Source organism: Penicillium mononematosum, assembly GCF_028829835.1.
Source record: "Penicillium mononematosum strain IBT 11891 chromosome Unknown utg000005l:1.0-9366267.0:1.0-9372171.0, whole genome shotgun sequence".
Classification (NCBI taxonomy): Eukaryota; Fungi; Ascomycota; class Eurotiomycetes; order Eurotiales; family Aspergillaceae; genus Penicillium; species Penicillium mononematosum.
This window is the reverse complement of record NW_026643275.1, coordinates 8,777,402-8,796,774: the sequence shown is the minus strand read 5'-3', so window position 1 is coordinate 8,796,774 and position 19,373 is coordinate 8,777,402. Positions and strand designations below refer to the sequence as shown.

Below are 19,373 nucleotides of genomic sequence, written 5' to 3'. Positions count from 1 at the left end.
ATGGCCGAATACCCGGTTGAATACAATGGTACCATCGCAACTGGTGGTGACTCCCTTCATGATGACTTGAACATCTTCTATAGTGTATGTTGTGTACCTTTTAGGAGTCAATGGAGGAGCTCCGTAGCTAACAGTGGTAACAGTCTGGTGATATCGCATGGGTCGTTATGTCGACAGCCCTAGTACTGCTGATGATCCCTGGAGTTGGGTATGACTTGACCAACCCCTTCCCTAAACACCCAAGGACTCTCGCTCATTACTTGATTATAGATTCTTCTACTCCGGTCTAGCTCGTCGAAAGTCGGCACTCTCATTGATATGGCTCTCGATCATGTCGGTCGGTGTGGTTTCATTCCAATGGTTCTTCTGGGGTTACTCGCTGGCCTTCTCCCACACAGCCGGCAGCTACATCGGTAACCTCGATAACTTCGGCTTCAAGGGTGTTCTAGGTGCACCTTCTGTGGGAAGCACTAAAGTTCCTGATCTGCTGTTCGCTATCTTCCAGGGCATGTTCGCCGCTATTACGTGAGTCATTATCATCATGCATCCACCCTGTGGATGGAGATCCTATAGAAGCACAAATTAACATCGTCTCCGCAATTAGGGTTGCTCTCGCCGTCGGCGCAGTTGCTGAGCGTGGTCGCATGCTCCCCTGCATTGTCTTCATGTTCATCTGGACCACTATTATCTACGACCCCATCGCCTGCTGGACATGGAACTCGTCGGGATGGGTGTTCAAGCTCGGAGGTCTTGACTTTGCGGGCGGTACTCCCGTCCACATTGCCTCTGGATCTGCCGCCCTCGCCTACTCTTTGATGTTGGGCAAGCGTCGTGGCCATGGCACCCACGAGCTGAACTATCGCCCTCACAATGTAACCCACGTTGTCATCGGCACCGTGTTCCTCTGGGTCGGCTGGTTCGGATTCAATGCTGGATCTGCTCTATCTGCCAATCTTCGTGCAGTGATGGCTGCCGTTGTCACTAACCTTGCTGCCTCCGTTGGAGGTGTGACCTGGTGTTTGATGGACTACAGACTGGAGCGCAAGTGGTCGACTGTTGGCTTCTGCTCTGGTGTCATTGCTGGTCTTGTTGCCATTACCCCGGGCTCTGGATTTGTTACTCCTTGGGCTGCTTTCATCTTTGGTGTTGTCGGTGCTGTTGCATGCAACTATGCTACCAAGCTCAAGTTCCTCCTTCGCGTTGATGACGCTCTCGATATCTTTGCCGTCCACGGTGTCGGTGGCGTGGTTGGAAACCTTCTGACTGGCCTTTTCGCTGCGTGAGTTAAACTACTTCCCGGCAGGATTGTCCGATCATAAACTAACTTGCATTAATAGTGATTACATTGCGCACCTGGACGGTGTCACTGAGATCGATGGCGGCTGGATCAACAAGAACTATATCCAGCTGGGATATCAGCTTGCCGACTCAGTCACAGGAATGGCTTATGCCTTCTTTGGAACCTGTATTATTCTCTTCCTTATGAACCTCATTCCGGGCCTCAGCTTGCGCGCACCCGAGGAAGATGAGATCATGGGTATTGACGACGCCGAAATTGGCGAGTTTGCTGTAAGTATTATTGCTTCTCAGTCGGCCCAAGGGACTTTTTCTGACATTTGTTCTCTAGTATGATTACGTTGAAGTCACCCGCGATGTTGTCAATGGCGTGGAAAGCTCGGAGGCTGGCTCTAAGCGCACTGTTACACCCGTGGGCGAGGTTATTGACACCAAGGCCTAGATCGGACTTGATCTGATAGCTGTTCCTTCTTTAATATCTAATATTAGGCAAATGCCTTTCTTTTTGTTTCACGTTAATTCTTCTTTGTTGGCCGCGGCGGAGTGTCTTGAATGCCTTAGTTATCGAACTATAGGTATCTGGGATGCTCTCCAACGGCCACAGGTGCAATTTTCACTTTGATAGTATTTAGATACCCAAATATCGAGTTTCACGACATCATTCCGGGGAGAAAACCACATTGGCCAGACAAACCGTGACTTTTTATATGGTACGACATAAGCACTGTTCGAACCGGACAGAGGCGAACTGAACGTACTGTAACCATAAGTAGCATGTCAGCATTAATGCGAATACCAGGAAACTAGTACTCTGTAGAGCTGAGCTGTACTAGGTAAAGCTGGAGACCTGGAATGCGGGGCCAGTACCTTCCGGAACGCGGCGCCGAGAGATTTACACGGCGACGGTCGTCGGGAGCTACATACCCTGCTTTCGCGACTCATCGCAAACCTCACCATCTCCAAAACACGTTGCGCACACTTTCCCCTCATTGTTTTCATCTGATCCAGCTCTGAGATAGTTTCCCCGGCGGGCTGTTTTGTCAAAATGGACTTCCCGACCGACGTGGCGGAGTTTGATAACGACCCGCGCATCTCGTTCTCCAGACTGGACAACAGCTTCCTGCTTGAGACTAGTGACGGTCGCGAGTTCCTGTTTAACAGTATTCTGAAGAGATGGGTCGAATCGGTACGTGATATATGCATTGAAACGCTGGCGCTTTGCGACGGGCTGTCCATAATGCCGGCCGACAACCCCCGGTGCTAACCTGACTTGCAACCCTAGATCGACGAGGCGCTTATCCGCAAGCAGCAAGGATATGGCTCTGATGACGCTGATACCCAAGTCGTTCATCCGCGCGACCGTAAGAAGCGCAAGAACTCGCACGACGAGGTAAGTGTTCCGGGTGTCGTTGTGGCAGCTTGATGGGATTGATAATTGACTCTCTTCTTTCGCCTTCTAGACCGATGAACCCAAGGTTAAGAAGCCCCGTGTGAACACCGCTGTGTGGGTTACCAAGATCCCCCGTGACGCTGAGCTGTCGGAGATTCAAGAGTTGTTCTCGAAGTATGGAATCCTCGCTGAGGAAGTCGACACCGGAAAGCCGCGAATTAAAATGTACACCGACGAGAACGGCGATTTCAATGGCGATGCTTTGGTCGTGTACTTCCGACCGGAGTCAGTCGACCTCGCGATTAAGTGGCTTGACGAGACGGACTTCCGAATGGGTCCCCGCGACCCAAATGGACCGATGCGCGTTCAGGTGGCCGACTTTTCCTACAAGCGTGAACAGGACTCGGAGCCCAAGGTCATGACTGCGCAAGAGAAAAAGAAGTTCAAGGAGCGCGCTGAGCGGTTGAATAAGTGTGTTTGTTGATGATGGCGGTAGTGTCTCATGCTGACTTGACTGTGATAGGAAACTTTCCGACTGGGGTGACGATGAAGCTGAGCAGGTCATGGCGGCGATGAAGGCTGCCGAGGAGGCGAGAAGACATGTGGTTATGAAGCATATGTTTACACTGGCAGAACTGGAGGTTTGACACCCCCTACCTCTTGCAAGGTTGCCTTGCACGAATAGGAACCGGCGACTGACGTGTAATTACAGGAGGACCCGCTTGCCAGTATTGAGATTCAACAGGACATTGAAAGCGAGTGCTCTAAGATTGGCGATGTGACCAAAGTGGTCGTCTGGGACGGCGAAGCTGATGGGGTGGTTACTGTCCGATTTGTGGCATCTGCCGACGCACGTCGCTGTGTTAAGGTAGGCCTCAGTTATAATTAACGTGATAGCAACCAACTGATCATCTTTTTAGAATATGAACGGCCGTTACTTCGGTGGCAACACTGTTGTTGCCTACATCTGGGATGGCGAGGAGAAGTTCAACAAGTACCACCCCCGACGTGACGCAGAGGGCAAAAAGGTAAACCCTCTGGATGCAGATGACGATGAGGAAGCCCGCCTTGAGCGGTTCGGAGATTGGCTGGAAAGCCGCGGAAATCAGAAGACCGACAAGAGCCTGGAAACCGACAAAGCCCAGAAGACCGACAAGAACTATGAAACCGACAAGGCCCAGGAAACCAAGAAGGTCCAGGAAACTGGCAGCCACAAGACAGACAATGGCGAACACAAGGACCAGGAAGATGACCAGGAAGCTGGCAAGAACTAGTCCAACTGAACAGGAAACGCCGAGATACCAAGTGATCGAATCGAAAACGGCGAGAGCAACCCACCGAATGAACCACAAACGGTGGAACTATGTACCAACTGAACGACTTCTAAACGGCGAGAACTATTCAGGTGCAAGCAAGTACTTCTATGTGAACGGAAAGCGACACCCAGCTGAGCGAACTTCAAATGGCGAGAGCTACTCAAGGGCAAGCGAGTACTCCATGTGAATGGAAAGCGGCACCCAATTGAACAATACCCAACATGTATGATTAGCCCAAATTTTTCGAATTGAATGATTGAAATATTATTATTTACATAAGTATGTAGTTGTGTAGTTTTATTTCTAGTTGTAGTGATATAATTAATAGTATACATAGCATAGTCCAATATCACGCGCCCCAGAAAAACACAAAATGTGGTTCGCACCTCCCCGAGTCCCGTGATGCGGCTATACCCAATCGGGCCTCCCCCCCTGAAGTTCAGTTGTTGACTTGTTGATCCCACACACACCGCTCAACTGGCTCTCCTGCTTTCTCTTCTTCCCCATCCTCCTTGACTTGTCACCGGTTCTCCTTTTTTCTTTCTCCATCTCTTTTCTAATATCCTCAAAATGCGTGAGATTGTACGTGATCCCCTCCAGACGCGTCTTTTGTTTTCATATGGCCCCTGAGCCACGACCCCACTCCCAACAGATCTTTTGCTAACATGCTCTAGGTTCACCTCCAAACCGGCCAGTGTGTAAGTTCGACATGGAACATTCTTGGAAACATTCTTTGATTCGTGGGACTAAACTGGAATTGGGTTATAGGGTAACCAAATTGGTGCCGCTTTCTGGTAAGTGTCGGAGCTTTTTTTTTTCGCGTTGGGTATCAATTGACAAGTAACTAACTGGGTTACAGGCAAACTATCTCTGGCGAGCACGGTCTCGATGGCGATGGACAGTAAGTTTAACAGTGGTAGGGTTTCTGGTGGATCACAAGTCTGATATCTTGCTAGGTACAATGGTACCTCCGACCTCCAGCTCGAGCGTATGAACGTCTACTTCAACCATGTGAGTATAATGACTGGGAACCGATTAATCGTGCATCATCTGATCGGACGTTTTTCTTTGACAATCTAGGCCAGCGGTGACAAGTACGTTCCCCGTGCCGTTCTGGTCGATTTGGAGCCCGGTACCATGGACGCTGTCCGCTCCGGTCCCTTCGGCAAGCTTTTCCGCCCCGACAACTTCGTCTTCGGTCAGTCCGGTGCTGGTAACAACTGGGCTAAGGGTCACTACACCGAGGGTGCCGAGCTTGTTGACCAGGTCCTCGATGTCGTCCGCCGTGAGGCCGAGGGCTGTGACTGCCTCCAGGGTTTCCAGATCACCCACTCCCTGGGTGGTGGTACCGGTGCCGGTATGGGTACACTCCTGATCTCCAAGATCCGTGAGGAGTTCCCTGACCGTATGATGGCCACTTACTCCGTCGTCCCCTCCCCCAAGGTCTCCGACACCGTTGTGGAGCCTTACAATGCCACCCTCTCTGTTCACCAGCTTGTTGAGCACTCGGACGAGACCTTCTGTATCGATAACGAGGTATGAAACGCGTGGAGAAATACTGACAATGAAGAATACTGACAATCTTAGGCTCTCTACGACATTTGCATGCGTACCCTCAAGCTCCCCCAGCCTTCCTACGGTGACCTGAACCACCTCGTCTCCGCCGTCATGTCCGGTGTGACCACCTCCCTCCGTTTCCCCGGTCAGCTCAACTCCGATCTTCGCAAGCTCGCCGTCAACATGGTTCCCTTCCCTCGTCTGCACTTCTTCATGGTCGGCTTCGCTCCCCTGACCAGCCGTGGTGGCTACTCTTACCGCCAGGTCAACGTCCCGGAGTTGACCCAGCAGATGTTCGACCCCAAGAACATGATGGCTGCCTCCGACTTCCGTAACGGCCGCTACCTCACTTGCTCCGCTCTGTTCCGCGGTAAGGTCTCCATGAAGGAGGTTGAGGACCAGATGCGCAACATCCAGAACAAGAACCAGAGCTACTTCGTTGAGTGGATCCCCAACAACGTCCAGACCTCTCTGTGCTCCGTTCCCCCCCGTGGCCTCAAGATGTCTTCTACCTTCGTCGGTAACTCCACCTCCATCCAGGAGCTCTTCAAGCGTGTCGGCGACCAGTTCACTGCCATGTTCCGTCGCAAGGCTTTCTTGCACTGGTACACTGGTGAGGGTATGGACGAGATGGAGTTCACTGAGGCTGAGAGCAACATGAACGACCTTGTCTCCGAGTACCAGCAGTACCAAGAGGCCTCCGTCTCCGAGGGCGAGGAGGAGTAGTAAGGATTCCCCACATCACCCGGCTTTCGAATATATCGACTAACGAATTCTCCCCCTATTTTTAGCCTCGCTGAGGACATTGTTGACGAGGAGGTTTAAATAAATCTTCTTCGAGATTTGTTCCAAGTAATACCCTTGTCAATCCTACGTTCTCTACCATTCGGACCGGCTTTCTGGGCGCAAGCCCCGAACCCAATTTGTTTGAGCGCTCCTAATTTACACCCTTTTTTTGTCTATTTTCCTACTCGGCTTGGGTGATTTGTTCGACCCCTCCAGAATAGCACATAGTGGAAAAGAAAGTGACGAAATGATTTTCCATGGCATTCTAAGTCGTGTTAATTGTAGTTTTGAATTTCAAGCTTGGTGCAGCGGCAGCTTTATATGTCAATACCCTGGATGGCTTCAAATGTCTTGCTCGTGACAATCTCACGTAGAATAAGTAGAATAACAAGTTAATCTCCCCGTCGGATCACATAAGGCTACATCTATATCTCCATCCCGTCACAGCCAATTCCTTGCCTTTCTACAGCTCAATGGAAAGGACATTTGCCAGTCCGAACACCCTTGAACTCTGACAGAGTCTCATCCAACTGCTTCCTCCCCTTCCCCTCAAAATACTTCGGTCCAACATCGGGAACACTATATCCAGTGGGATAATACTTATCCCCCTCATCACCAGGCACAGGGCGCCCTAGAGCCCAAGTCAGCCATGCCATCGGGCCCCAGCGGTTCCAGAACGTGGGCTTGACATAGTACGGGGCGGCATCCCATTGGTTGAGGAAGAAGCGGCCGTTTTGATCAGGCTTGTCGGTGAACGAGACGGAGCGTAGGAAGTACGGTCGTGGCAGACATAGGTAGCGGAGGAATAGCTTGCGGCCTGTGAGGATGACTGAGAGTAGTGCTGCGCAGATTGCGGAAGGGGGATCGTAGCTATTTAGTAAGGAGTTAGTTGGTGCGTTAATGATTGAGTACAGTGGATATGGCCATGTACAACACATCCGTGTAAACATGCAGCAGAACCAAAAGGAAAAAGTGGAAAAAAGTGGGGGAAAGAACTTACAGCATAGCCTTTCTAAGCCTGTCATCCATCATAAACGAAACAGCCTGCAACCCAACCGGGTGCAACATCTTAGGCAACATATAAACCAGCACAGCGGTAGTCTGATCCGCCATCTCACGATTCTTATCATCAGGCACCATACACCTCGCCTCATACTCCTCACTCCAAGCATCAATCTCCTCGAGCCACTGAATCCCATCACGGAACCCAGTCTTACCAGACGGCAGCTTCTCGTAGCTAACATCAAGCGCATCACCCACACTCTTCCAGAAAGTCCCGATAGCACAGCGCTCCAGCTCACTCAGCTTGCGCCACTCATAGAGATCGATGAACCGAATCGGCTGGAGCGCGAACAGCGCCAGCGTATAGAGCATATCGTCATCGAGGATCTTACCAGAGGCCCTATACCCACTGTGCAGATAGCGCGTCCGGGCAAGACCGAGGTGCGCGCGTGTCGAAGCCGGGTCATTACCGACCCATTCCTGCACGAGGACGCTGGTATCCGTGTACCGCTTAAAGGAAGTTTCCGGGCTGGAGAATTGGGTTGTTTTTGCGAGGAGGTGGGATATTGAAGGGATGCCGTAGGTCTTTCCTTTTTGTTAGAAAATTCATGTATAGATCGCTGGGGCATGGCCCGATTATGTGGGTTGGAGTTTTGCTCTCATACCCGGAATAAGGCGAATTGTAAGCTCTTGATGAACATGAGTGGGAATTCGAGCTGCGCAAGCTGTCTTTGGATCTGGAAGGCTTCTTCGTCGGTCATTTTGGACATTGATTCCCGTGTTGGGTAGTCATATTGTTTGTGGAGCTTGCGCAAGCGTTGAAATCGTAGGGTTGTTGTTACTGCGGGCCAGGCGAGGAGGAGGCCTACGGCGTAGGGGAGTAGTTGGGCTGTCATGCTCCCTGTAGGTAGGGATGGAGCCCAGGTGTCGGTGTGGTTCATATTGAGGTGATAATTTGGGGATCGAGGCTTTGACGGGGGGTTCCACGAGATTTAAATAAGAAATTGTGGTGCCCTGACGATCCACGGGACAGGTCAATCCCCACAAAGTTTATCAGCTGAAGTTATGCCCGCGGCTTTTCACTTACTTGTGCAGCCCGACGTACATAACACTCTGCATAACTCGATTATCCGTAGAGAAGCAGTATGATTTACCTATGCAATTCCATTAACTTTGTTTAATCTGGAAAATATAATTGGACGATTTAAACGCGGGGCACCCGATATACCGAGCCTCGGGGAGAAATGAGAACTTTCCCCAGCTAACTGAGACATCTGAAGGCAAGCCACAGTTGTGAACAGCGCATGCGATCGCGCCTCGTAAGCCATGGCGTTTTACTAGTAAATTTAAAACGAATCATGGGCCTAGGATTAATACATCTTTGCATTATTTAAACTCTATTCAAGTCCACATCGGGTCTTTACAGTTCCCCATGCTATCGCTATATACTCTCTGGTTTATGTTGAGGATATAAAATGTGCTGCCTCCACGCTTCCTGGCAGGTCATTATGCCAACATGTAAAAAGAGTGGTACAACCACTAGCGACCAATAAATTTGAGCTCCAATGCCCGTAACGGTGGGAAAAATATCGCCGTGAAGCCCGCACCCAACCAGAGGCCCAGATCAGCTCCGCTGGCCATCTGCGCGATGGGGCCGATATAATACGCTTGAGACTAAATCTGGGTATTAGCAAGACATGACTAACTGGAATCTGGGTGTCTTACCATGCCAACAATTGCACCAGCCCAACCAATCAGGAAAGCAACTCCCGCTGCGATCCCCAAAGGCAGTTTGTCGCGACAGTTCCACTGAGACCAGTCATAGCCTCTATTCCGTCGGAAAACTGTGTGTTCTTCAAAGACAATCACAACGAACATCATTACCCAGTATCCGATTAGAGGCAGGAAAGACTTGAAGACCTCATACAGCCGGTCCCGACCTCCCATCGCGCATGCGGCATAGATAACCGTAGCAAGTGTCGTGAAAATCGGTCGGGGAACTTTTCCAAACATTCCACCAACCATCTGGAAGTTCATTCCCATCGAATATGCCCCGGGGGTATTATTGGCAACCAAAGCAAGGACATTGATAACAGCACAGAATTTCCCGAACCCTCCCAGACTGTCGTACGCTGTCATCAGGACTCCTCCAGGACTGCTACCATACTTGGATGCGAAGTGTGCCGAGCTGGCAATGACGGTTCCGAGACCAACGCCCATAAGGAGAACAATTGACATGCCATTAGTGGCGGCGAAGACTGTGACCAGGAATGTCCGAGAGCTCTTCATCTGCGGCGGGAGATACACATAGTAATCGGCGGCGAGTGGGGCCCAGGCTAGGGCAATGGACAATGCCAGGGAGAAGAAGGTGATTCTTTTGGCGATTAACTGCTCTGTTGACATTGGTGTTTCGATGTTGAAGTCGAAATTAGGCCCTGCTGAACCCACCATCACGCATATCACCAGCAGCTGTGGCAACCAGGCAACTCTGATATTAATTAGAATATGCATTTAAGGTGTGCTGGGCGGCTGATACTTACCGTTCATATAGTTGGAAGATTTTCATGCCAAACAGGGCCATAGCCCAGCTGGAAACGGCGATAATGATAATGCCCACTATCACGGAAAGATGGCCACCAGAGACCACGGACAAAATCTGGCCACCGACGACGCTGTTTACCATGCTATACCCGATATTGGTGAAGAGGTTCAGGATAATGCAGACTTTGCTGGGATAATAGCCCATGAAATATCGGGCCACGATCTATCGAATTCATGAGCGGATGTTCTCTCCTCTCCTTGTGCAAAACTCCACGGATATTTCAATAACAACATACCAAAGTTCGGTTTCCGCTTTTCGGGCCCCATATACTCATAAAACCGACAGTGCAATTTCCGGCTAAACATCCAAATACAGCACAGAGGGCCGCATCCTTGAAGCTGAGGCCTAACACGAGTGTACCCATTGATCCAACGATGATGTTATTTGTCGCCAATGTCATGCTAAACCACATTAGCAGCATATGAAGTATGGTTGAAGGTGTTATTGTCTCTCGTTTTTCCATGGGAACGGGCTCGACGCCACGTCTCTCCACATTTTTTAGGCTTGCAATCCATCGTTGACATCTTGATTGCGGCAAGAGCTCGGGCTTTGCGAGGTCTGAGTCGCCGGAGGAACTGTTGGAGGCGCTTTTGTCGAGTTGAATCTGACTTAGACTCCTAAGAGTGGGTGAGCTGGGGGCTTTTTCGACATCTTCGAGCTTCATTCTCGGATATCTCGAAGGAGTTGGCTATATGGGATTGAGCTGTTCGTGGACAGAGCCTTTCAATCCGAATGCACCAATAGAGAGATAAATGCCGAGGGGTCTGGCGTACAGAGTGGATGTCGCAAATCCAGATCTATACAAGAGTCAAAAAAGAGGAAGGGAATGAGCCGTTCGTATAAAACATTATGGACGGGGGAAAAGCTATGGTATGATAGATATAAGTGAAAAAGCACTCAGGGCCAGTGCACCATTGCTAGGCTGGACATTGACATCACCCTGTCTACCCAGTGAGAGACGGTGTAACGACCCGAGGGGGAACAGGATACCCGTGGACATACACATTCCTTAGCAATCAAGGCACCAACCAAGCAGTTTGTAGACGGTATTCAATGATGAGCACTGAAATTGCATCACTGTAATACAGCCGTGAAAGAGCATGCTCTGCAGATTGTTGATCATCGATCGTCTTGTGGAGAGCAAAGTGAGATATCCAGCTTCATCCCAAGATACAAGTGGGGGAGGAACTACAATATTGACCCATCCACCAGGTCACCACACACATATTCGGTGGGCCTGTAACCACCTCATGATACCATCAATGGAAGGGATAGGCCCATGACAGCTTCAGCATGAGAAATAAAAGTCCCGCCGACCCCTGTGATCCGCGATACATTTCCGTATGGGGTAAGTGGCATACTGGAAAGCTCCGAATATGCATGCTCTGGAATGTTGTCCACGCAAGGAGTATGTATTATCTCACGATTCTATACGATGCTCAGATTTCGGCTAGGAGGGCGCGAAGTGGAGGATGCTGATCAGTCCGAAGCTCCGTTGAGCAAGTTCCGCGAGAAATGTATCCTGTGATTGATGGACGAATACTTCCCCGGGTATTTTCCGTGCTGATTCGCTATAGCTCCAGGGAAAAGAAGGTCTGAGGGAAGGGGTTCTTTTAAATAGCTCTAATTAATGTTTACTTTTATTAATTCACTCGTAACTTGGCTTGATTACTATATATAGAGTTCTTCGACGGCTGTTCGGTTGTCATCGGCATCGTCGTATAGCCTATCGAGTCGATCAGTACATTGTACAGAGGGTATTATGAAGGCTTGAATAGTGCTACATGCTCTTTGTTAGTGCAAAACCCCCTTCATCCCGACATCTATCATGGTCTGTTGTATTTACTTCGGAGAACATTTGCTTGAGTTTTGCTATTTTAGTGTGACGAGGCTATAGAACTAGAAGACCAGATTTTTACCATACATAACTACCTTACCCTACCTATATATGTATATTGTGGTTTATATTTGATAGCTACTATAACATCCATGGACCTATAGTGCTATTTATACTATCTAGTCTAGATATATGATTTACACCCACAAAAGGCCGAAGGTTACGTAACTTAACCGATTAGGGGTTAGTGTAATATATGATGATACACCTGGTAGAAGTAATATATCAACCACACTACTTTTCACTTGGCGACATTTGATAGAAAGGGTACCTTGTCACTTAGACTAAGGAAAGAAAGGGTTCTACCAAAAAGAATAAAAAAAAAAGATGTGCAACGACGGCTGCATGATTCGAACATGCGCCCGCGAACGGAATTGATTTCTAGTCAATCGCCTTAGACCACTCGGCCAAACCGCCGTATTGAAAGAAATTCGCCCAATTTGTACTAATGAAGAGAAACCAAAAATATCATATTGAGATGGTCATTCTTCTTGGTTCTTCTTGCCTTCTGCTCCTCGTCGGTAGTCAGTCAGCTAAATTTAAAGCAAACGAACAAATCTTGGAATATAGATGCACGGGATCCTGGTTTATCTGATAGTTAGCGCGAGTCTTTAGCTCAGATCATTCCTATAAGTCTAGCCAAGCTTTTCTCCTGTCACTTCTGCCACAAGTCTGTGTTGCGGATCTACGAAGGTGAACTCTCCTAGCTTGCCAGGCGTTGGCGAGAAGTGTTAGGACGATGCCGATTCGTTAAAAGGTTGACTTCTCGTAGGATTGCTAGTGGATTTCACTGCTAACACGACGCGCTATATCTAGTACATCATGATATATTCCGCGATATGGGGGTGCACAGAGCTTAGGTCACCGCTGCTTGTATGGTTCCTCTGGTTAGTGGCAGCTACTTAGATTCTGATCGCATCACAGGCTGAAGAAAAGCGGCACACCTTGATTAATGTCTGATTCGGTTTCCCTGGCATGCTTGGGGATACGGACCTTAAACATTGTCTAAACGTATTGCGGCCTTAAATACAGAAGTATTTCGCTCTTCGTAACGCTTTTGAATTGCTGGAGTAATGACAGGTATTTTGATGGATATTAATACCTAGGTCCCCTAAACATCAAAAAACACCGCCTACCCATCACTGAACTTCCCCAGCAACACCTGTGAAATCTTATATCTTCTCTAACTAGGTCAAGACATCTCTCACCATGGCTTCAAAGCAAGCTTTGACCCAAAAAAGTCAAACTCTTCCTGCAAACCCCTTACCATCCTCATCAACACCTCAACCAGCACCAACTCATGCAGGATCCCCAGTGGCAACACAACGTAGCCAAAGCACAGCTCTGTACGGAGTCAGACATTACCTACAGGACAGACTTATCCATGTCCACTACCATGGTATGGCCAGCGGATTATTCTGGCTTCGCTCATACGCTAGGGAGGGATCCACCCCGTCTGTTGATATGGCTGTAGAACTCCATTATGACCCGTTTATCGAAGATCTGCGGTCTCATTTCGGCTACAGCCATGTGCTTCTATGGGACCAATGAGAACACATCGAAGGATTAGACTATGAATATGCCATTAGAAACTAAAACGGTTGGTTGGGTGTTTTGATAGCCCTGCAAAATAAGGAAGCAGCAGTGGGACACGGACTTACCTGTCGCTTCTTTATTGTGACCAAGAAGGAGTTTGGTAGAGCATATCTTCCAATAAGTCAACCTGATCTGACGAAAAATACAGAATTGCACAGAAAGCTCCTTTCTTTACAGACCAAAGGAAAGCAGGAACAAGATGAGGACGTGAAGTGTTCAGTAAAGAGATTCAAAGGAAGCAAAAGAAGGGAAATGTAAAGTAACAGATATATCGCAGATCAGTGAAATCATCAAGAATGAATAACTGAGAGATGTTTCAATTGCATCTCGGATCTTGTCATACTTTCAATTGCATCTCAGATCTTATCATACTTTTTATATCTCCGCTCCGCTTGCTCTGTCTTCCTTCGTCTACTTTTCTTCTTCGATCTTGACTCGTATCAAACTCATCCTCTCACCCTACCCTCGTCATCGATTTTTTTTCTTCAAGTCTTGAACTGTCCATTCAACGTATCACTCAACATGGGTAGCACAAATGACGCCGTCCCGCAGGACCGTCCGCGAGAGCTCAAAATGCACGACTGTCTCATTGAAGTGACCAATCGCGAAAGCGGCCAGTCAGCTGTATTTTGGCTTGGGGGCTACGTGAGAAGTGAAATGCGCATCAACCCAGATGGTAGACTTGATCCCGCCAAACTGAGCTACGAAGCATTCGAACATGATCTGATGGACCACTTCGACTACGACTCCGATGAAGAAGAACTCCGATGGGATCGTACCAGCGCTTTCAAGTCCGCAGGCTACCCCGGCGAGTCTTCAGTCTTTTTAGTCAGGACCTACAACACCTGGGTTGCCGCTCTTCTGGCCATGGAAAAAGCCTCCCTGGGCCGTGTCAACTCGGATGCGCAGCCTGCCTCCACTGTTGTTTCTACCACCATCACGGCTCGCTTAACTATTGTTAGGAGAGGTACGTAACTCCTCCCAGCTTTGATTGAAGAACGTGTGAGATGATTGCTGACTCAATATAAATATCTATATTCAGCCGACTACGAGTTACTCTGAATGGACAGCGATGAGATCGTTGCAGTGCGGGATTTCTTTTCAAGGCTGCTATCAAGCGATGGGGCTGTGTTCTTGGTGGTTATATGATATGGGAGAAGAGGTTCAATCAGCCAATCCGGGAGATGTAGTGCAGCATAACGGATCTTGCACCGATGCCAGGGAAAGTGAGCACTGGGGCTCTGGATGGATGCTCATTCCGAACAGGGAAGTCGAGCGAAGAGATATTTAGCTATTTCGAATCGATGAAATCCAATCAGGGGTTGATTGATCCCATTTCTTGTAGTAAAATGCCTTATCAAACGTGGCAAACGTGTCATCCAAGGCACAATCCCACATTCACACCTCCCAACTTGACGCTCATAGTTCCCATCCTGGTTTGTTTTGGCTGAACCTCGATCTGAGCTTTAGCTTCTTGCTCACCCCACCTGGCTTTTCTCCAGTTGTGCTTGCTTTAACCTACGCAATATCCTCATCAATACCGAACTTGCCATGGCCTCCCCCGACCCTCCTTACACTTCCCCGCCGGCCATCTTCCAACCCAGAATCCGTGACGGCATGATCGTCGTGCGCCGACCTGCGACCACAAACGATGCGACCATTTTCTGGGCTGGCAATTACTTCTTCCCAAAGGGAACCAATGAGGCCATCGGCATGGACTACCCTGCCTTCCTCGCTGATCTGGAAGCCCACTTCCAGTACAACCCGGAACTCGACGAGATCCAGTTCCATGTACCCTCCCCATACCGAAACATCGATTTGGACCCTTCCCGGCCCCGTGTGAGGGATATCCAAAGCCTCCAGCCCACAGTAGGCATTGTCCGTACCTACAATGAGTGGCTCGCAGCATTGTGGGCGATGCAAAGCTCGCGTCTGATGCGAGTATCGAATATTGAATACGTGCTCCGTAACGGGATGGTCACTAGCTCTGTTCATCACAGGATTCGACCTGTGGCTGCGGCGCAGTTTTTCATTGTGCGAACTTCAGGTATCTTGTCTCCAGTCTACCCAATTGACCTGAACCTTTGCCTCTAATAGTTATATTTTAGACGCCGAAGACTCGAACCAGGAGGGAGATGACAACAGTGGTCAAGTCTAAGACCGAGCCTACCCTACGCAGCTCGACTTGGGGAAATGGAGGAGTCGGTCAAATCAGAGAATACCCGGAGAACGGGATATTGGAGGGTGTACGGTGATGTCGGAATCGACATCCCCACATTTTTGCCATTGGGATGCGACGAGAATACAAATGAGAGCGACTACGCACGCTTTATCTCGAGACACTCCCGCTAAACTACACATGTACTTTAGGTATATCCATCGCTGGCCGTATTCCTCTATGGTAACTTAGTAGATCGGGTGATTTTTGAATAGCTTCATAGTAACATATAAGGTGATTTATACATGCCAAAAATACTACGGGATACTATAATAGACAGAAATCAAGGTATAGCCAACGTACACGTAAAAATCATAGTAAAATTCTCTAAGCAAAAATAATGTGATTGGCTCAGGATCTACTTTTCACACTATCTTTTAGAAAAGAGGGCCCGGCGGCCCGCCCGGGAAACATTCTGGGGCCGTGGCCCCTATTCTATATTGTCTATATTGTTGCAGGCCAGGCAGAGTATCCATGGATGGTGCAATTTCTTGAGCTAGATGCGTACATCTTGATGCTCGCATACTGACCTTAGCTGTCCATCTTAGGCATAATTGGTGCTCAGGGAAACTTCCTCCTGCAAACTCAAATCGTTGCTGAATCTTTCACAGCTCTTCTGCATCCTCGCATACGCATCGCTCCCCAGGACCAATCTAGAGATCTTGCCTGCCAGGGACCGGCCATCCCAGTGCCCGTGACGGCCTCGAAGATACGCTCGACCCCCTTCTGGGGATCGCCAGGCTGCTTCCCGTGGACAGTGAGGAACTTGCGCATCACCACGCCCACGGGGTCATCATAGTGTGGAGCGACCGTGGCCGGGTGGGGACTTGCGTCAGCCAACTGTAACGCCGGTAAATTAGCACTAATGACTTATATCGAAATTGAAAGGGAAAACAAAATCAAAAACTCACCGCGCCGACAAAGTTGGTGCGGAAATTGCCGGGCTCGACGATCAGCACGCGGATGTTATGGGGCGCGACCTCCTTAGCAAGCGACTCGGATGCAGCCTCCAACGCGGCCTTAGAAGCACTATACAAAGAGCATGCCGGGAGGGGATCTTGGGCGGCACCACTGGAGATGTTGACAATAGTACCAGAGTGCTGGGCGCGCATAACAGGGAGGACAGCCTGTAGGGTGTATAGGGGGCCGAAGAAGTTAGTGGTCATTTGGAGGGTTGCTTCTTTATCACTATAACAAGTTAGAGGGACTAATCATCCTTCTTCATAATGGTCGCTACGTACGTAATGTCCTCGCAGGCGGCCAGGATGGAGTAGCCAGCAACATTAATCAGATAGTCAATGCGACCAAGGGCGTGTATCTTGCTTGCAATGCTGGCCTGTGTCTCTGTCATGTCCAACTCAATCACCGAGCCTCCAGCCTGCTCGATCTGCTCAACCGCAGTGGCGGCTTTGGTCTTACTGCGGACAGAGCCGATAACACGGTGCCCCGTACGCAGGACGTGAAGGCACATTTCAAGGCCAAAGCCATTAGAAGCACCCGTGATAAGCCATATAGGAGATGACATTGTACAGAGTGGATGTCAGTTGCGGAACGGAAGAATAATCTATTTAGGCGCGATGTTGACGAAGGAGAGGAGGGATAATAACAATTTCCAAGTTTGACTGTTGTAGGAATGAAATGAGAGCTCTGCTTATGTCCGACTTTAAATCCGATTCCTCTGTTTGGTATAACTGGTCAGTTAACTAGTACGGTTCCATATAGTTCCATATATGGTGAATTCCTATCGTCGAAGTTACGCATATAAGGGGGGGCCGAAAAGTGGAGTCGGACGTGAGATATATGAGGAGATCGTGAAATATTCAGTGGTATTGGACAATACGAGGCCATGTCTCGGTGAGGAGATCAATGTAAGGTGTTTCTTGACAATAGGCAATTTATTAATTAGAGAAAGTCGAGAACTGCGGCCAGCGGTGGACATACCTAAAGTAGCTTAGTGGATGTGTGTCACAGTCTCCGCAGTCAACCCCATATCCGTTTTACACTTCCCAATAACACCTGCTAAATATTTCAAAATGGCCTCTATAACACCCTCTAAGGAAGACCTACGGCAGTTCTACATCGGCAAAGACATCAGCGATGTACCCAAACCAGCCGCCGTGCTCGACGTTGCAATCATCCGCCGACACTGCGAAACAATGCTACGCACAATCAAAACGCTCGATGTCGGATTCAGAGTTCACGTTAAGTCCCACAAGGTACGAGAACTCTAATACCAAGTTCTCCATGCAATGACACTCAACTAATGAACAACAGACACCCGAAATCGCCAAGCTCCAAATCGGCGATAACACCGAGGCCAATTTCATAGCCTCCACAGTCTTAGAGATCGAGATGATGATACCTCTACTACAGGAACTGAAACAAAAAGACCGCAAAATTAACATTCTCTACGGCATCCCCCTCGTCCCATCACAGGTTCCACTACTAGCCAAGGCAGCCCGCGCGCTAGGCGAGAACAGCATTACTGTGATGATCGACCACCCAGACCAACTCCCCTACCTGGAGAAACTATCTTCTCTAGCAGGACATCCAACATGTGTCTTTGTCAAAGTCGACACGGGCTACCACCGCGCCGGTTTACCACCCGTATCTCTCAACAAGAACGGGTTACTTGAGAAACTTGCCTCCGCTGAGGAGAAAGGCGGGGCAAGCCTCCTCGGGTTGTATTCACACAGCAGTCTGAGTTATAGCGGCACAACACCGGAGCAAGCGATGGGTCATTTGATCAGTGAGATCCGCGGATGCAAAGATGCCTTAGAGAGAAACCTACATCTACTGCCCAAAAGGGAACTGGTTATCAGTGTTGGTGCCACGCCGCAGGTAGTCTCGTCTCAGAACTTGTTGCGTGGTGACTCTCTTTGTTCGGAAGCGCGGGAGCTCAAGGCTTTGCTTCGTGAGACGAATGTCGAGCTGCATGCTGGCGTCTATCCCATTCTAGACATGCAGCAATTCTCCACACATGCTAGTGCAGCTTCTGGATTCCTGGAAGATGAAATTGCCATCTCGGTGCTCGCCGAAGTGTGCAGTGTCTATAACGACGGTGAGCGTGAGAAGCCCGAGGCGCTCCTGGCAGCGGGAACGCTCGCACTGGGTCGAGAGCCGTGTCCTAGTTACTCCGGCTGGGGGGTTGTCTCTTCTTGGCGAATGGATGGGATTGGTAAAGATTTATCAGAGAGATTGGTTGTTGAGAGGATCAGCCAGGAACATGCAATTGTGACCTGGGAGAGTGAGTCCCAGAGGAAGATTCCCCTGCATATTGGACAAGTGGTTAAAGTGCACCCGAATCATGCTTGTGTCACTGGCGCCTTTTATGAGTGGTATTTTGTTGTCGATTCGGACCAGGACAGTCAGGCTGCTCGGATTGTAGATGTTTGGGTTCGGGCGAGGGGGTGTGGGATGAGGGCTTGGTAGATTATGACTGCAATTTCGGGCCTCGGGGATATCTTCCGTTTGTGAACTAGGGTCTCGCAGTTCATATCACTGTGAGTAACGGGTTAGATATTTTACTTTAGTCCTGTCCACCATAAACCTGCACCACCCTGCCACACTGGACAAATGAAAGATCATAAGCACTCGAAATAGGGTACGGGTCAGATATTCTCTTAGCAGAGCTTGATATTGCTGTAGTGGATGATAACAACAGCTCAGCGAATATACCACAGGAGTACTAAGTGTATTGGTGGACTGACCTA

General features: G+C 49.2%; 10 protein-coding genes across 10 annotated transcripts; 7 read left to right on the top strand and 3 right to left on the bottom strand.

Moving 5' to 3' along the window:
* N7519_011581 (ammonium permease MEP2) lies at nucleotides 1-1,738 on the top strand (the record flags this gene model as incomplete). The annotated part of the gene is made up of 6 exons (XM_057298354.1): nucleotides 1-84; nucleotides 144-208; nucleotides 271-525; nucleotides 605-1,279; nucleotides 1,338-1,569; nucleotides 1,628-1,738. The coding sequence occupies 6 exons, from the start codon at nucleotides 1-3 to the stop codon at nucleotides 1,736-1,738; spliced, it is 1,422 nt and encodes a 473-aa protein (XP_057146236.1).
* A 603-nt stretch (nucleotides 1,739-2,341) lies between these two features.
* N7519_011580 (U2 snRNP complex subunit CUS2) lies at nucleotides 2,342-3,960 on the top strand (the record flags this gene model as incomplete). Its single annotated transcript, XM_057298353.1, has 6 exons — nucleotides 2,342-2,482; nucleotides 2,579-2,686; nucleotides 2,757-3,157; nucleotides 3,210-3,327; nucleotides 3,399-3,554; nucleotides 3,607-3,960. 6 exons carry the CDS (start codon nucleotides 2,342-2,344, stop codon nucleotides 3,958-3,960), a joined length of 1,278 nt encoding a protein of 425 aa, XP_057146235.1.
* A 612-nt stretch (nucleotides 3,961-4,572) lies between these two features.
* On the top strand, nucleotides 4,573-6,384 carry N7519_011579 (beta-tubulin; the record flags this gene model as incomplete). Its single annotated transcript, XM_057298352.1, has 8 exons — nucleotides 4,573-4,584; nucleotides 4,677-4,700; nucleotides 4,771-4,796; nucleotides 4,862-4,903; nucleotides 4,959-5,013; nucleotides 5,083-5,538; nucleotides 5,590-6,284; nucleotides 6,351-6,384. 8 exons carry the CDS (start codon nucleotides 4,573-4,575, stop codon nucleotides 6,382-6,384), a joined length of 1,344 nt encoding a protein of 447 aa, XP_057146234.1.
* Nucleotides 6,385-6,815: 431 nt separating this feature from the next.
* N7519_011578 (uncharacterized protein) lies at nucleotides 6,816-8,288 on the bottom strand (the record flags this gene model as incomplete). The annotated part of the gene is made up of 3 exons (XM_057298351.1): nucleotides 6,816-7,215; nucleotides 7,346-7,932; nucleotides 8,013-8,288. The coding sequence occupies 3 exons, from the start codon at nucleotides 8,286-8,288 to the stop codon at nucleotides 6,816-6,818; spliced, it is 1,263 nt and encodes a 420-aa protein (XP_057146233.1).
* Nucleotides 8,289-8,886: 598 nt separating this feature from the next.
* N7519_011577 (uncharacterized protein) lies at nucleotides 8,887-10,613 on the bottom strand (the record flags this gene model as incomplete). Its single annotated transcript, XM_057298350.1, has 4 exons — nucleotides 8,887-9,021; nucleotides 9,073-9,835; nucleotides 9,888-10,111; nucleotides 10,185-10,613. 4 exons carry the CDS (start codon nucleotides 10,611-10,613, stop codon nucleotides 8,887-8,889), a joined length of 1,551 nt encoding a protein of 516 aa, XP_057146232.1.
* A 2,442-nt stretch (nucleotides 10,614-13,055) lies between these two features.
* N7519_011576 (uncharacterized protein) lies at nucleotides 13,056-13,397 on the top strand (the record flags this gene model as incomplete). Its single annotated transcript, XM_057298349.1, has 1 exon — nucleotides 13,056-13,397. The coding sequence occupies one exon, from the start codon at nucleotides 13,056-13,058 to the stop codon at nucleotides 13,395-13,397; it is 342 nt and encodes a 113-aa protein (XP_057146231.1).
* Nucleotides 13,398-13,964: 567 nt separating this feature from the next.
* Nucleotides 13,965-14,417, top strand: N7519_011575 (uncharacterized protein; the record flags this gene model as incomplete). Its single annotated transcript, XM_057298348.1, has 1 exon — nucleotides 13,965-14,417. The coding sequence occupies one exon, from the start codon at nucleotides 13,965-13,967 to the stop codon at nucleotides 14,415-14,417; it is 453 nt and encodes a 150-aa protein (XP_057146230.1).
* Nucleotides 14,418-14,993: 576 nt separating this feature from the next.
* Nucleotides 14,994-15,600, top strand: N7519_011574 (uncharacterized protein; the record flags this gene model as incomplete). Its single annotated transcript, XM_057298347.1, has 2 exons — nucleotides 14,994-15,489; nucleotides 15,551-15,600. The coding sequence occupies 2 exons, from the start codon at nucleotides 14,994-14,996 to the stop codon at nucleotides 15,598-15,600; spliced, it is 546 nt and encodes a 181-aa protein (XP_057146229.1).
* Nucleotides 15,601-16,245: 645 nt separating this feature from the next.
* On the bottom strand, nucleotides 16,246-17,185 carry N7519_011573 (SDR family oxidoreductase; the record flags this gene model as incomplete). Its single annotated transcript, XM_057298346.1, has 3 exons — nucleotides 16,246-16,500; nucleotides 16,572-16,848; nucleotides 16,902-17,185. 3 exons carry the CDS (start codon nucleotides 17,183-17,185, stop codon nucleotides 16,246-16,248), a joined length of 816 nt encoding a protein of 271 aa, XP_057146228.1.
* Nucleotides 17,186-17,693: 508 nt separating this feature from the next.
* N7519_011572 (uncharacterized protein) lies at nucleotides 17,694-19,092 on the top strand (the record flags this gene model as incomplete). Its single annotated transcript, XM_057298345.1, has 2 exons — nucleotides 17,694-17,876; nucleotides 17,935-19,092. 2 exons carry the CDS (start codon nucleotides 17,694-17,696, stop codon nucleotides 19,090-19,092), a joined length of 1,341 nt encoding a protein of 446 aa, XP_057146227.1.
* Nucleotides 19,093-19,373: the final 281 nt, after the last annotated feature.